Source organism: Mya arenaria, chromosome 4 (assembly GCF_026914265.1).
Source record: "Mya arenaria isolate MELC-2E11 chromosome 4, ASM2691426v1".
Lineage (NCBI taxonomy): Eukaryota > Metazoa > Mollusca > Bivalvia > Myida > Myidae > Mya > Mya arenaria.
Window position 1 is genome coordinate 76813452 of NC_069125.1, and position 15053 is coordinate 76828504.

General features: G+C 34.3%; 2 protein-coding genes across 3 annotated transcripts in view; one reads left to right on the forward strand and one right to left on the reverse strand.

The window, feature by feature from the left end:
• LOC128230293 (uncharacterized) overlaps positions 1-5512 on the reverse strand; it is a 36766-nt gene extending 31254 nt beyond the window's left edge. The window contains exons 1-2 of one of the 2 annotated variants that reach the window (XM_052942447.1): positions 5456-5512; positions 1075-1241 (exon numbers count right to left, since the gene is read on the reverse strand). In XM_052942447.1, the coding sequence (XP_052798407.1) occupies positions 1075-1180 (106 nt within the window). In that variant the 5' untranslated portion in view covers positions 1181-1241; positions 5456-5512. Of the gene's footprint in view, positions 1-1074; positions 1245-5455 lie in introns of both variants that reach the window. The other variant, XM_052942446.1, reaches the window with a different exon arrangement.
• Positions 5513-6399: 887 nt separating this feature from the next.
• Positions 6400-14815, forward strand: LOC128230321 (radial spoke head 14 homolog). Its single transcript, XM_052942502.1, has 10 exons — positions 6400-6575; positions 7389-7494; positions 7935-8021; positions 9483-9617; positions 9838-9914; positions 10088-10236; positions 12911-13027; positions 13604-13715; positions 14024-14086; positions 14541-14815. The coding sequence occupies exons 1-10, from the start codon at positions 6483-6485 to the stop codon at positions 14622-14624; spliced, it is 1023 nt and encodes a 340-aa protein (XP_052798462.1). The 5' UTR covers positions 6400-6482; the 3' UTR covers positions 14625-14815.
• The last annotated feature ends 238 nt before the right edge of the window (positions 14816-15053 follow it).

Below are 15053 nucleotides of genomic sequence, written 5' to 3' on the forward strand. Positions count from 1 at the left end.
ATCTGGGTATCGATAATCAAGGGGTCATCTGCTGGTAGTGTTCAAACTGCATGTTCCTAGGCTTAAGTGTTCATCAGTTATTGATCTTAACATTTGCCCCACTGAGCAACAGGATTAATGTGCTGGTCATGACCAACCTTCCTACCAAGTTTGAGGTCCTTGAGCTCCAGGATTTCTCAGTAATTGGTCTGAAATGGTTTTTCAGCTGAAGGTCATCATGACCATGATCTTTGAACCATTAAACTAAAAATCAGGATTCATCTGCTGGTGATGACAAACCTGCCTACCAAATTTGAGGTTCCTTGGCAGCAGCGTTCCTCATTTATTGATCAGAAATGGATTTTCAGCTCAATTTCACCCCAACCTTGACCTTTGACCTACTGACCTCAAATTAATGGATTTATCTACTTGTGAAAAACCAACCTGCTAACCAAGCTTGAGGTCCCTGGGCCTAAGAAACCATGTTGACAGATGAATGGACAGATGCACTTATTACTATATAATTATGCTGCCCTTCTGTTGAGAACAATATTCTTAATAAAATAATTTCAAGTAAATTGCTTGCTCTAAAACAACTTTTATTCAATATTTTTACCAAAAATCTATACCAATATAATTTAAAAAAGAAAAACAAAGTACAACAATTGAATACTTTTAACCATAATTTGAACCATGCTTGGCCGTAAAGTGGTAAAATAAGTTATTTATTGAGTAATTTCTTAAGTCATCTATTTTCAAGAAACTGGTGCCTGGCCCTTGTGATCACAATAACTATCATCAAGTTATATCATGATTGGGTAATAAGACCTTGTTATTGTTTGCACAAGCACTAAATCAGCTATATTCTTACGTAAAAGGGGCATAACTGGTGTTTCACAGGTCGATTCATTTGATGATCAGATTTGGCCTTTCCAATTTGCCATTAAACAATCTCTACAAGTTGCATCAGATTCAAGGCAAAGTATGAGATCCTCCTCCTTTGTTCAATATTAAAAAGTGTGAGTTTTAAAAGTAAAGTGTGAGCCCAGAGATTGCCAAATGCGAACTAATGAGAACCCTATGATAATTTCATACCTTCAAGAATATTTTCTCTTATTCTTTTTTTCTCCTGTTCCTCTGACACTGCTGTTGTTCTGGTGTTCTTCTTGTGATGCTGCTTTGTTTGGTGGTCTCTACCCATTAGACATGGTTCAGTTGGTTTTATTTTGATACAGTTTGCTCTCTATTTGTTGTCTGCTCTCCTGCTAAAAAGAGTGAGAAACATGTATTATTATCAAGAGTCAAAATAACAACATGCAACTGTGTGGTGATGGGATGAGACTAAATATACACTCAGGTATAGAAGACGGTCACCAAGTCCAGAGTCACACTTTCATGGGAAAGTAAAACGTAAAACTGCTATCGCTGGAGGTCGCCAGGGACCGAGCCAAAACCTCTAGGGAACCGATGTTTCAAACTATCCGATTTTCAATTTTCCAGTTTGATATGAAATATCTTTCAGTGTATTTTAAGTTTGAAGTCGTCAAACAGACTGTTTACTAAGACACCGATAATGTGTTGCGTTGTGGAAATTGCTAATATGTTCAAAGGTTGATGTAAACTAAATGTAAAACGCAAAAGAAAAAAACAATAAATTAATAAATAGAAATGTTTAGTTTAACAAAAAAGCACATTTTCGTAACAAGCAACATTTGAATGACAGTACATATTGTGGCATTAGTCAGATTTAAGTTTCACAAAATCAAGGATTGTTGATTGCCGCATCTTGTCGGTTTCGCGAAACTGTTCAATCGTAATGTGACGTGACAGCGTACAGAGCGTCTAAAGATCACGATCAGCATCGGCAGCGAATTCAAAGAACCTTCTGACTACATCTAAAGCATTAACTTCTCGTCATTAACTTCTCATAATTATCATCTCAAATGCCCATATCAACTAATATCGGTCATGCGTTAACAGTGAAAAACGGTTTTTCACACCTTATCAAATTGCCTTTCAACTGTCATTGCAATTTTTAAAACTTGCGAAAATTTTAACACCTAGCAATTGTTTGTTTATTTTGGAACACATGTTCGGGAAAAAGTGTGAAATTATGTCCTATAGGGAGCCATAAGGTTTTGTACACGATTTGTGTACTTGGGACCGAGGATATTGCTCGACTGCTCGACATGATTAGGTTTCGATGCAGCATGGGTATATTTTATATGGAAATAGAAGGAAAAAAGTTCAGGACCAAGCTCCGACCTCGAGCGAACGCCGGTTCTCGAACGACCGCTTGTTTGAGGGAATGCAGTTTCACTGTAATTAGACCCAATTTCATACTTTAAGATGAATTGTCAGTAACTAACTACTTCACAGGGTAGGGGAGTACTAGCTAATAATGGAGTGATGAGTACTCCAGGTTAAACAATGCGGATCATGCTTTTCCATTGAACATTACAGCTCCAAAGATTTTGTGCTGGCCTTATGCAAATGCCCAAACAATCAGCTCAGCCAGGCCAAACAACGTCACAAAATTCATACAATTCACATCTCTTTCACTCTTGACAAAATGGGCAAATGATCGCACAGATACCAAGTTTTTTTGAAAATCTGATCATGCATGGTAAAGATACAGCCCATATAAGGCTCAGTCCAGACCAGTTTTATCAATAGTACTATTTTACATCAAAGTTGATCTTCAAGATATAGACCTGGATCTTGTGCGTTACACGCCACCTCATCACGGTGAACCTTCATGGCAAGATCTTTTTTTTTAATCCTATAATGCAAAGTCAAGATATAGCTGGGACAAGGATCATTTTAACCTTTAACTCTATGTTTGACCTAAACCTTTGAGGTACAGAACTGGGTTTTGTGAGCATCACGCCACCTCATCATGGTGAACCTTAATGGCAAGTTTTTTGAAAATCCAATAATGCATGGTCGTGATACACCCCGGACAAGAATCATTTCAGCCTTTGACCTTAAGCCTTGACCTTTGAGATACAAGCCTGGGTTGTATGCATAACACACCATCTCATCATGGTGAACCTTCATGGCAAGTTTTTTTTTAAAATTGAATACTGCATGGATCAGATACAGTCCGGACACAGTTCAGTTGGACAGACAGATGAATGTATTCATTCACATACATGGTCCTGCCATTGTATAACTATATGCCACTCACCGCAAAGGGGCTAAAAAATTTGCAGATTCCAAATATGATTTAACACCAAGTATAAAAGATAATTCTGTTCTGTTTTGTTCAGATAATTTGATTAAATGTTCCGTATTGCCTAGATCCACCACCTGGGAAACTCTAGCCAGATTGTTTCAAAATCATGTTCGATGCATAGAATAAATTCAACCCAAGGGATTTTGACAAATTGTCAGCGGAAGTGAATAATTGTTGTGCCATCGTGAGGATAAATAATTTTTGGATGAGTAGATACCGGTTTGTTGTATGCATTTTGTTGTATGCATTTGAGTTTTAGCATACATGTGATAAATTCTTGGGTCAATTCTGGGACACTCGTCGTAATGTCAACGCACACTAGGGGGGTCCAGGGGCATGCCCCCCCAGATTTTTTTTTAAATTGGGAACGTCTGTGATGCATTCTAGAGCATATCTGGGGCTATTTTAGTCGTTTTTAACGTACCTATTTTGACTGCCAAGACATATTTTTTACTTGACATGGTTTGTTTTTTCTGCTTTTCTTGAAAAAATAAATTAACCACTAGATATTTTCCCAGGCTTTAAATGAAGTGCTAACCAGGAGGATATGCAGTCTACTTTCGGTTTCATCAAAACAGGAACTAAAAAACTATACGGGCACCTGTTTTCCCGCGCTTTAGAAAACATGCGTTACAAAATATTTATTTTTTTCATCACATTTAAAACGTTTGCAATTTATGACATACAATATTTCCCAGACGATCAAGAAGATTTTCCAGTCGATGAGCTTTTTTCCGTTTGGAGATGCATATAATTTTTATAGAGACGTGTCAACAAACGGCTGTATAAAGCGATCACGTGACTTACCATGGTCACGTGATTAAATCACTCTATATAACCACCTGTAAACCCCATATCGTCAGTTTTATTTCGGCGTAAAAATACACAACGATAGTTTGAAAAAAGTTCAAAACACTAAACTTCCTTATGGACATGTAAGTTGTTTAAAGTTGTTTAAAGTATAACGACGTATCGACTTTGAAATTTGAATGGAATATGGGATGTTTTACGTATTTTAATTTTGTTTTTTTACTCATTTTGTCACTTTCTTTGAAATTACCTTCATTCTTGTTTGTCGGTAAAATGTGTGAAAAATATCAATGCATCAATTAAAAGCTATCATTCATAAGATCAAACAAATGAATTTGTATACAAGAACCCTCCCCGACTCGTTAAGCACAACAATTGGCCAATAGATAAATTATCGGGTGATTGACGATGACCTCGAAGACACAAGTACCAATTAACTGATTAGTGTCAACATGTCCTGTGTTTTACGACCAGTGTCCCGGACAGGCAAAATAGCTGACTTACATTGGTAAAATTAAGATAATTGATTCCGAGATTTTTTTTTCGTTTTTTTTTTACGACTTTCCGGGACAAACATGCACCCTCCGTGACTCCGTGACAGAGATACGATTTCCGGGACAATCCCGGACGTCCGGGACGTTATCACATGTATGGTTTTGGTGCCGACTTCAGTAATGAAACAATAAACCACAATAATGCGCGTATAATGAACTTTGTGAACATTTGGATATTCATTTTGTTCCCTAAACGCCACAAGTCGCCTGATTCATACCAATGTAAAATATGTTTTTCAACTGTAGCTCCACCATATTTAACACTGCTTTGTTATATAAAAACACAAAAGTAACACATAATTATTGTTTGCCAATACCTTTCTTTTATTACGCTAAAGTGTTTTTATGAAACACAAATTCAGATCAATCTCGCCATTTTTTTAACTATCTAGCAGGTGCTTGTTATTTTTCCGCTCAAAATACTTAGCGCTGGGATCTGTCATTCTTGGCTAGGAAAACAACAAGTGGGATATGGACGCATAGTTTCCAGAACAAAAATCGTCAAAGACTCTGAAGCGGCTGTTTCTATGAACTATCAAACAATATGCTGTTTACAGATCAAAAGCTCGTTTCCCACATCAGCAATATAATACTACTAGTTAGTATAAGGTATACATTTTTATTTTGCATTATTAATGATTATTTTGAGGATGGAATGGTGAATAATCACCTCGAGCATGGTCACAACACAAATTGTCAATAATAACAATTTTTAATACAACATTCAATTATCAAAATTCGTGACACTGTGATCATCATATATGTTCCGCCGTATATCTAGAAAAGGCATGTTAGCTATATTATATAAATGATAATCAACTTGCAAAATATACATGATAAAATAGAAATGTTATTTAACATAAATGATACTGACAAAAGCAAGAAGTAAAAAAAGTAAAAAGATTCGTCTGTTGTCAGTCTTGAATTTAAGCAGCCACATGTTCGAGTATTCTCATTACAGAGTTATTGAAGACAACAAATACAAAAAAATGTAAATACAAATACTAATTAAAGTAATTTGATTGTACAATAAACAATATAATGATATATTTCGCCGAAAGTATTTAATTCGAAACTACTGCTACTGTGACCTTTGTTTAAAATGGAGATTGTTTAGAATGCGGTCCCATTTTTCGGGGGGCGGGGTAGGGGGTGTCGTGTGAGTGTTTTTGTGTAGGGAGGGGAGGGGGGTGACAAATCAAACTTCATCATTCCTACGAAAAAGGAATTAACATTATATATTGTATTGTTACATATCGGACGTGAGTTTCCGGTCAAGTAACCAGTGATGGAATATAAGTATCTATCATGTGTTTCTGGTCCGGATAGACAAATCCGACCGAGGGCAGGCGTCTCTGTTATCTGTGTCTCTGTCTCTCCCTGTCTCATACATGTATATATTGACTGTGGCGGATCCGTGATCCAGTGGTAACAAACTTGACTGTCAATCCAGGGGTCGCAGGTTTGGAAAAAATACTAATCGTCATCCGGGAGGGACTTTAAATAGGGGTCCAATGTAACAATGCTATACACTGGTGTACGTTAAAGAACCAGGTTAGCTCTAACCAGGGTTACATTCTGTCTGTGCACTATGCTCAAAAAAACTTAAATGACAAAAAAAATTATCGGAGCACTCGCCGAATAGGCAAGGCACGATTGCGAGTATAAATAAGCTTACAGGCCACCTATATATTGACGCAGTGCAATCATCAGCAGCACGACGAAATGGGAAGTTACCGCTGTGTTGATTTTCACAAACCGGGCGCCGACCAATATCTACGAAATCCATCAAGTGCGTGTTGTTATGGATACAGAATGAAAACAGGAAGCGGTGTGACAGTAGGTTTATGACAACTTAAACAAAAACTGTCAATACATCGAACAGTTTACCACAGTAAACAATGGCACTGACCGTGATTTCGGCAAAATATCCACCTCACATTGATCCGTCAAAAACGCCACTGGCCTATGGGGACAGAGCGTTACCTCGATTGGTGAGATATTTCGTAAAATGTTAACAGTTGAACCACAGTGACTTGAATTTTGGAAATTAATTTTAAATGTTATCATTGACAACAAATGTATTGTGACCATGATCAAAGTCTTCGGTCATCATTCCATCCACAAAATAATGATTTATTATGCAAAATAAAATGTGTAAACCATTCTAATATCTATAGATATCATATTGTAACATTGTTTGAACACTGAACTCGCACAAAAAACTTGTATGCAAACAACATGGATACTGGCTATCAACTAACACTGAAAGTATTTATATTAACGATGGCAAAACAGTTATTAAGTTAACAGTTACTCCTTTTGACTGTTTATCATTGCATCACCCGATGGATCCACGCATAAACTTTTTTATTCAGTGCCCTCGGGTACCAGTGCGTTGTGAACTTGACTTACATTGTACATGCGGAATATTTGTATAATTGGTACCCAGCATCGTACCAGTATTGCATGGTCAATGACTATTTTGTGGATGGAATGATGAACAATGACTTGGAGCATGGTCACAACACATAATTATTGTCAATAATAACATTTCATTTTCAAAACTCAAGTCAATGTGAGTTGAACTGATTTATTTAAACATTAAACAACACTGTCGACAGCATTTGTTCCATGAGCATGTGCAATCTTAAGAACATAAACTGAAAAGCATACTGTTTTGAAAAAGGGTTTCAGTTACTTTGCATGAGCTCCGATATATATGTATGTTTATAATATGTTTAAATAGGGAGTTCTGACTTGCTGTTAGTATTAACAGTCAGCATTTGTTGTTGTTTTTTTATTAGAATAGAGAATTGAAGGATGCAAACCTTTTGACCAGACAGCGTGCAGTGATGTCATTATGTGACCATCTTCATGACCCAGAGCACATTGCTGAAGCACTGAATGTTGGTATGTTATTGTTCTTGCCATGAAATACTTTGCAGTCTTGCACCTGTCTAAGTATTTCCTAGGCAGGGTGTGGTGGGACACATCTAAAGGATTTTTACACACTGCAATGTTTTTGTTGTCTAGAAATTGCATCCCTGGTTTTTCAAAGTCTCTTGGGTAGGAGATGTTCTAGGTGTCAAACAAATCTCTCTCTGTCTCTATATATATATATTTATATAAGTTCAATATGCACAGCCCGGTGTTTAATTTTTAATGCAGTAAAGTTTTACTATGATGATAGTACATTTACAGAGTAAGATAAAAATATGAATATAAATTAGTTTTGCATTGCAAAATGATAAATATTTTATAATAACAGAAATGAAACATTTAGCAGTTTCAATAAGGTTAAAAAATGTTTCCTGTTAAGGTTGACTACTGGCTTGTAATTATCTTTTCAGGAATTGCAGAAAGTTTGAAAAATCTTCTTACAGACACTGACACAACAGTTCGACAAAAGTCAACAGAATGCCTCTTTGTTATCGGGTGTAAGTATCTAGATTTTGTGAAATAATGTTCTTTCACAAGGAAGCTTTCACTATACAATATTATGCATAATTAATGTTCATTGAAAAAAATCGCCACCTACTATAGATTAATGGAAGTATCAAACAATTTTTTAACCTGAGTGTTAATGGTATTTATTTTAAAACAAAGCTCAAACACAAAACTACACATTTTTAGCTCGCCTTATCGAAGAATAAAGAGGGCTTTACTACTCGCCCCGGCTTCGGCATCTGTGTCAATGTCGGCGTCCGGTTCAAGTTTAAGGGCAAGTTGGGATTTTCACTTATAACTTCAATACCCTTCATTCAATTCACTTAATACTTCACACAGTTGTTCAGGGCCATCACATAATGAGGTTAGATAACTCCATATTTTCCTTTATACAAATTATGGCCCCTGATTGACTATGGAACTTAGGTTCAAGTTTTAGGGCAGGATGGGGTATTTATTAATAACTTCATTAAATAGACTTAATACTTCTTACAGTTGATAAGGAATATCTCACAATGAGGTTACATAATTCCATATTATCCTTAATACAAGTTATAATACAAGTTATGGCCCTTGATTGACTTAGGAACTTAGGTTAAAGTTTAAGGGCAGGTTAAAGTTTTAGGGCAAGTTTGGATTTTAATAAAAAACTTCTATACCCTTCATTCAATTGACTTAATCCTTTGCTCAATTAATGACAACCATCTTACAATAAGGTCATATAACTCCATTTTAACCCTAAATACTTATTATGGACCTTGATTTTTTTTTTAAATGTTTATTTTTATTTTTTTTGACAAGCAAATTTTTATATTCTTAACTAGGTTTTCATAAAGGGAAAACAAGTTATTAGAATGACATTATGGTTGACATACTGTGACCAAACTTGATATGTAGAAAAAGTTTATGGTGGACTTCCATGGGATTATGTTTGGGGCCCTTAGGATGAAGGTCACTGTTACAAAAAATAGAAGAAAGCAGTTAAAACTAAATCTCTTCTGCCAATCATTAAAATCCTGCTTTTGTCACATCACGATTCTTTTCGTTTACTTTTTAATTATTTTTTTATTGCTTTTGACAGGCACATATTACATCATTATTGTATTTACCTGTAAGTCAAAGTGGCATAGTCAAGTGTGCTGTCTTACGACAGCTCTTGTTAGTTTTATAGTAAAAATGTGATAATAAAATAGTTTGTTGTACAATTGATGATAAGATAGCTCTTTTAGTCAAAATAATTTACTATTTGTTTAATATTGTATATGCCACAAAAATGTCTGGATTTTATAGATTAGTAAATTTGCAGAGTGTATTTATCCAAAATAAGTCTGCTGAAAAAGTGTGGTAATTGTCTTTTTGTGTGTTAATCCTTTTACATTATTACAGTGGTTTTGATGTGTTTATTTTCTTTTATTCTACCAAATACACTTTAAGGTAGTGTTGCCTTTCAGGTCATGCAATAGGTCGTGACGCATTCCTTGAACACAACATCATTCCACCGGTGGCGAAATTATTCGATGACAAAATTGATATTGCAAGAAAAAATGCTCACAAGGCTATTGAAATGATTTCTGAGACGCCACCAGGTAAGAACGTGGAGTTGTTTAATAATAGCTTTAATCATTATTATCATGGTGTTAATATTGCTGAATATTGTCCAAACTATGTAATACAGCAATTTTGTTAAAATGTAAAATAGAACATCTTGCAAGTAGTATGTTAAGATTGGTAAAGTTCTGGTATCCGGACTGTTTCTGGTATTGAATGAAATGACATTACCATTTACTGAAAAAGCTTCCTCTACAGGTGCAGAGGGAATTGTGCAGGCAGACTTGATTGGCACACTGGTAAACAAGCTGAAGACTGAAGTAGAGGAAATCAAGGTGAATATGAATATGACAGTTGGCTAATTGTTACAAAAAATGTTATAGTTTCTGTATACATCAAATGGTAATCCTCTATGTTTTACTTACATGACTTTTTTTCATTTTTTTTAATTCACATTTAAAGAGGTAGTGTTTTAATGAAATTATTCCATGTAATTATGCGCTGTCAGTTACTGATCCTGGACACCCTGCACTTTTGTATGCGAGTGGACACAGGGAAAGCCCTGAAGGCGGACGCCATGACAGTGTTCACATCTCTCCTTAAACACAATGACCCAGCTATCCGAGCCAAGGCTGCTAGAGATATTATGGATCTTAGGTAAAAACTTAAGGTGGAATGCGACTATGAATTTTTTTTCGAGTTTCTGTCTGAAAATTGGTATAGGAATAGAAGAGCATATGCCCAGTTAGGGACTGTTTTTACTTTTTCAATATTCGGAACAGTTTTGAATCTACGAGTCTTCAAAATATGCCACTGATGTCTATTTTGAGACGTCTGTCATATTTTTGTGTTCCAGCTACAATACCCGATATTTTTCATCAATTCTTCGTTTACAGCTATGAAATTTCAACGTCAAGTGCGTCTTGTGAAAACGTTCACGCTCATATATTTTTCGTTCTCTTGTTGAACGTTATTGTTTCTAAATTCGTCTATAACGTCATTTTTCGCGGGAAAAAATCAATATTCCACATGTATAACAAACAATTATTTTGACTGATAAACCCTTACTTCTTACTAGATAATAAACTCATACAAAATATTATTCACTGATTACAATATTATAACTGTTTATTTAATAGTAGAAAGCGCAAAAATGATTAATTTTTTTTGGTGAATGCTAAAGGATTTACTATGGTCTCATATTTCCTTCAAATTAAACTCGTAATTATTCATAAGAACCATTGTTTTCGATATGTATTTATTCTTAAAGGCATATTAAAACAATAGTATTAGTTGATAGAAACATTGATAGACATAGAACATAAATAAAATTAGATACAATAATAGTTCAGTTTAAAATTATAGCAAATTGGTGTCAAAATATTTATATAGGTAGGATATAGCTATATATAAGTATAAATAAAAAGCTTATATTCTACATGCAAATAAAATAAGTCTATTTATCTTCCATGATAGTAAGGTCGTATGTGATCTGACGCTTTGATGCAGAAATCTTGTCAAAAACAAAGGTTCTTATGAGAAATACCGAGTTGATTTGAAAGAAATGAGCATAAAACATGATATTTTTTACATTATGAGATTAGGGTAGACCACAGTAAATATTTTAGCATTCACCAATAATTTAATGTTTTTGCGCATTCTGTTATTAAACATGCGGTTAAAATCTTGTAACCAGTAATTAATATTTTCCATAGATGCATAATTGAGTAAGAAGTTAAAGTTTTATTAGACAAAATTGATCTTGTTATACATGTTTATGCATGGATTTTAGATAAGCACGTCACTTAAACTATATTGTTCATTTATAATCAGTGCTTTAATGATTTAATAATGTTAACTATTCGGAATTCAACAGAAGAAAACAATGTTGAATTATCAATTAACTAAAATTAACAACAACAGTTATATGTTATTGATCAGTGGTTTATTGAAAACTAAGCTCTTATTAGCGTAAATAATAGTTTGATTTACGTCATGCTAAACGTTTTATAACAATACGTAATGAAAAATAACAGGTATAGGGGTTAGATTATTTGATACCGCACAAAAACAAAATCGGTGAGGTACCCTTATTTTGATATCAGGCGATTTGTAATAAAACATTGAATACATGTATTTAAAAAAATCAAAAATTAAACGAGCAGTTTTTTCAAGAATTAAAGAAGGCACACTTTTTTCAGCGAAATGACGTTAAAGACGAATTTTAAAAAAAATAACGTAAAACAAGAGAACGAAAATATACGTGTGTGAACGTTTTCACAAGACGCACTTGAGGTTTAAATTTCTTAGCGGTAAACGAAGAATTGGTGAAACTATCGGTTATTGTAGCTGGAATGCAAAAATATGAGAGACGTCTCAAAATTGATGTCAGTGGTATATTTTGAGGAGTCATAGTTTCAAAACTGTTCCGAATATTGAAAATGTAAAAACAGTTACTAATCGGGCATATGCTCTTCTATTCGTATTCCAATTTTCAGACAGTAACTCGAAAAAAAATTCATAGTCGCATTCCACCTTAAGAGAAATAAATAGACTGTCACCATCACTTTCATATTTATTGCATACATTTGTTTTAAATATAACTTTTTTATGTTCAGCAATTGTGAAACAAATTATGACAACATACTCATAATCAGCTGGTTTGTACTACATTATGGTAAAGTCAAAGTGGGATCTTTAGCTTTGGGGAGAACCAGTATGCCCATGAATAGGAAACCCACTTGTATTTTTCATCTAAAGATGTTGGAACTTGGTGACTGTCTATGTGGGTAAAATATCTAGGTTTAGTTTGATCATTGGATGAATCCCCCCAGTAACTTCAAAATTTAGCCTGTTTTACATGAACAAATAGTATGTTTTTATCTTACGTATTGATTACCTGATCTTGATGTAACATATTGACAGTGTTGTATGGTCACAATATCCAGGTCAAGTTTTATCGAAATGCCAGAATTAAGCCTATTTTACATGGAGATATAATAGCATTATCTGTTGCATAGACAATGTCTTAAGTTTTTATTGATATCTTGATTTACATCCAATTACAATGCAACTTGTAAATATTATTTATGGGCATAATGTTTTGGTCAAATTGTGAGATATATCACTTTAGTAACACCACAGTTGTGCTCCTTTTTCATTAAAACTGAAAGATTTATTTGAACTTTTTATTATCCTATCATCAACAATGTTTGTAGACCTACCAGGGGTAATATTTGAAAGTCCACATAATTCTAGTACACATTATTTGTTTAGGTGACAGTGATATCAATGTGCCAGTACTGATATATTTTGTACTTTTATTGTCCAGTGCCCCATTGGAGGGTAAGAACAAGGCAGTGGAGGTGGGTTGTGTTGCAGAGCTGGTCAAACTTCTCGCTGACTCCTCTCCAGACGTGAAGGCCAATGCTGCTGGTGCTCTCATGATGTAAATACTTACATGTATTCTTTATTTGCGATCAGGCAAATAAAGAATGAGTTTTAAAACATATATAAAATGTTTCCAGGATCAGTTTGGGAAAAAATACGAATTTTTTGCAAGTATTGTCGAAAATGGATTCTTTATGGTAAGCAATGACCATCTTCATTATCTGGAAATCGATTATTGCTCTGTGGCTGTATTTTCTAAAGATGGAAAAATATGGTAGAACAACAGGATAGATTATTTTGCAGTTAGGTAAAGGTTACCGATGAAAATCACCTTAAAATAATATAGCATAATATTTTGCTTTCATGTCAAATCACTGATTAGTACACATATTAACATTTAAATGCAGATTGTTATTCTTTTATACCATTTAAGTTTAAACAGTTTTATAATCTTTTGATTGCCATTACATAATCCAACAATTGATTAATATGACTGGACAAATTATTTTAAACCCATTATCAATCACTAATATCAGCTGCCAAGGTATCTGATCAATAGGAATTGTTAACATTTTGTTGTTGCTTGCTACTGTTTCCTTATCATTACACATTGCCTGCATGTACATTATTTCAGAATCACAATAACAACAAAGGGAAAGTACACAGCACTGGAGTCCACTGCCATTCCTCCCCTTGTTACTTTAGTGGATGACCCAACCAGTGAAGTACGGGCAAACTCTCTTAAGGTAGGCATTGTTTACTTTAATAGCTTTAACCATAAACCAAAAAAGAGAATCTTAGCGTGTAATTGTGTTTATCAATTTATCAAGGCATTTGGGGCTATTTTGTTTTATTTCATTTCTGTAGTTGTTGTTATGAGTTTCGGATATAAAAATAATGTTTGAAGTCTCATTTCTCCTATTTCAATATTTTATCAGTTGAGGCAATTTTCAATCTTTTAATTGATTTTACCATAAGTTAAAGACAAGTATGCCCCTGTTATGATTTGATACAAAAAAATCACCCATATAATTGGAGAAATACACCATTGCAGGCCCTCACTTGTTTATCTGAGGCACCAGAAGGCAGGAAAACTCTGCTGGAACACGTTGATAAGGTAGGGAAAGGTTATACCAGGCATTGATCACTATTTCCTTACATCATCTCTAATCACTTGGCACATCATAGCAGGTATTCCCAACCAGTTTGATTTTAAGATTTTCTGATGATATAAGTTCTCGAAAATCAGGTATTTGCTTGACATCTGATACAGCACTGGTGAATCTGCATGCTTGCTTGAGTCTGTTTTCAGGAACTTGTAATTTAATATACTTGTACACTGGGAGCTTGTTAACAGCACATATGGGAAAAATTCTAGAGTAAGACATTCCTTTGAAATAGTACCTGCACAATTAAATTTAAGTACCCTTAAAGATGAGAAATAATGTGTTGTGTGTCTACATTCTAGTTTTCTGATGACATCTTGAATGAAGTACTTCAGCAGAGAAATTATGCTTAGACATAACAATGGCATATGATGATAACAAAAATGAAATGTTTTTGTGTTTCAGATCAAGGTACACCTCAACGATGAGATACCAGCCGTTGCACGTGCTGCACAGATCGCGGTGAGAGTCATTGAGTGGAAGCCGTAAATTGCTGCCAACTTATACTGCCTGCAATAACTCTTAAAAAACAGGAAGACAAATATGCTTTTCATTTTATAGTCAATAATATTTGTTATGAAATATTTAGGAAAAACGTTTCAACTGACTTTTATGAGCAAGTGTCAAGTGTCTGTGATATCACATTATATTGAATTTTTGTACATAAACTGTAAATTTGTCACAGTGTTGTTGTTATTTAAAGATAATAAAAGAAACATGCAGTGGTTCTTTTAACCTGATGAATTCTTTATTATTTTTCAATATTGTATACATATGTACAATGAAAAATGTCCTATTACTTCAATATATTAAAGTAAAATATACAACTTTAGAAGAGATGAGATGTTTATTAACTCCATTAATGTGTCAGTGATGAAAAATATAAAGTAAACAATAAAGTCAAGGATGTAATGACAA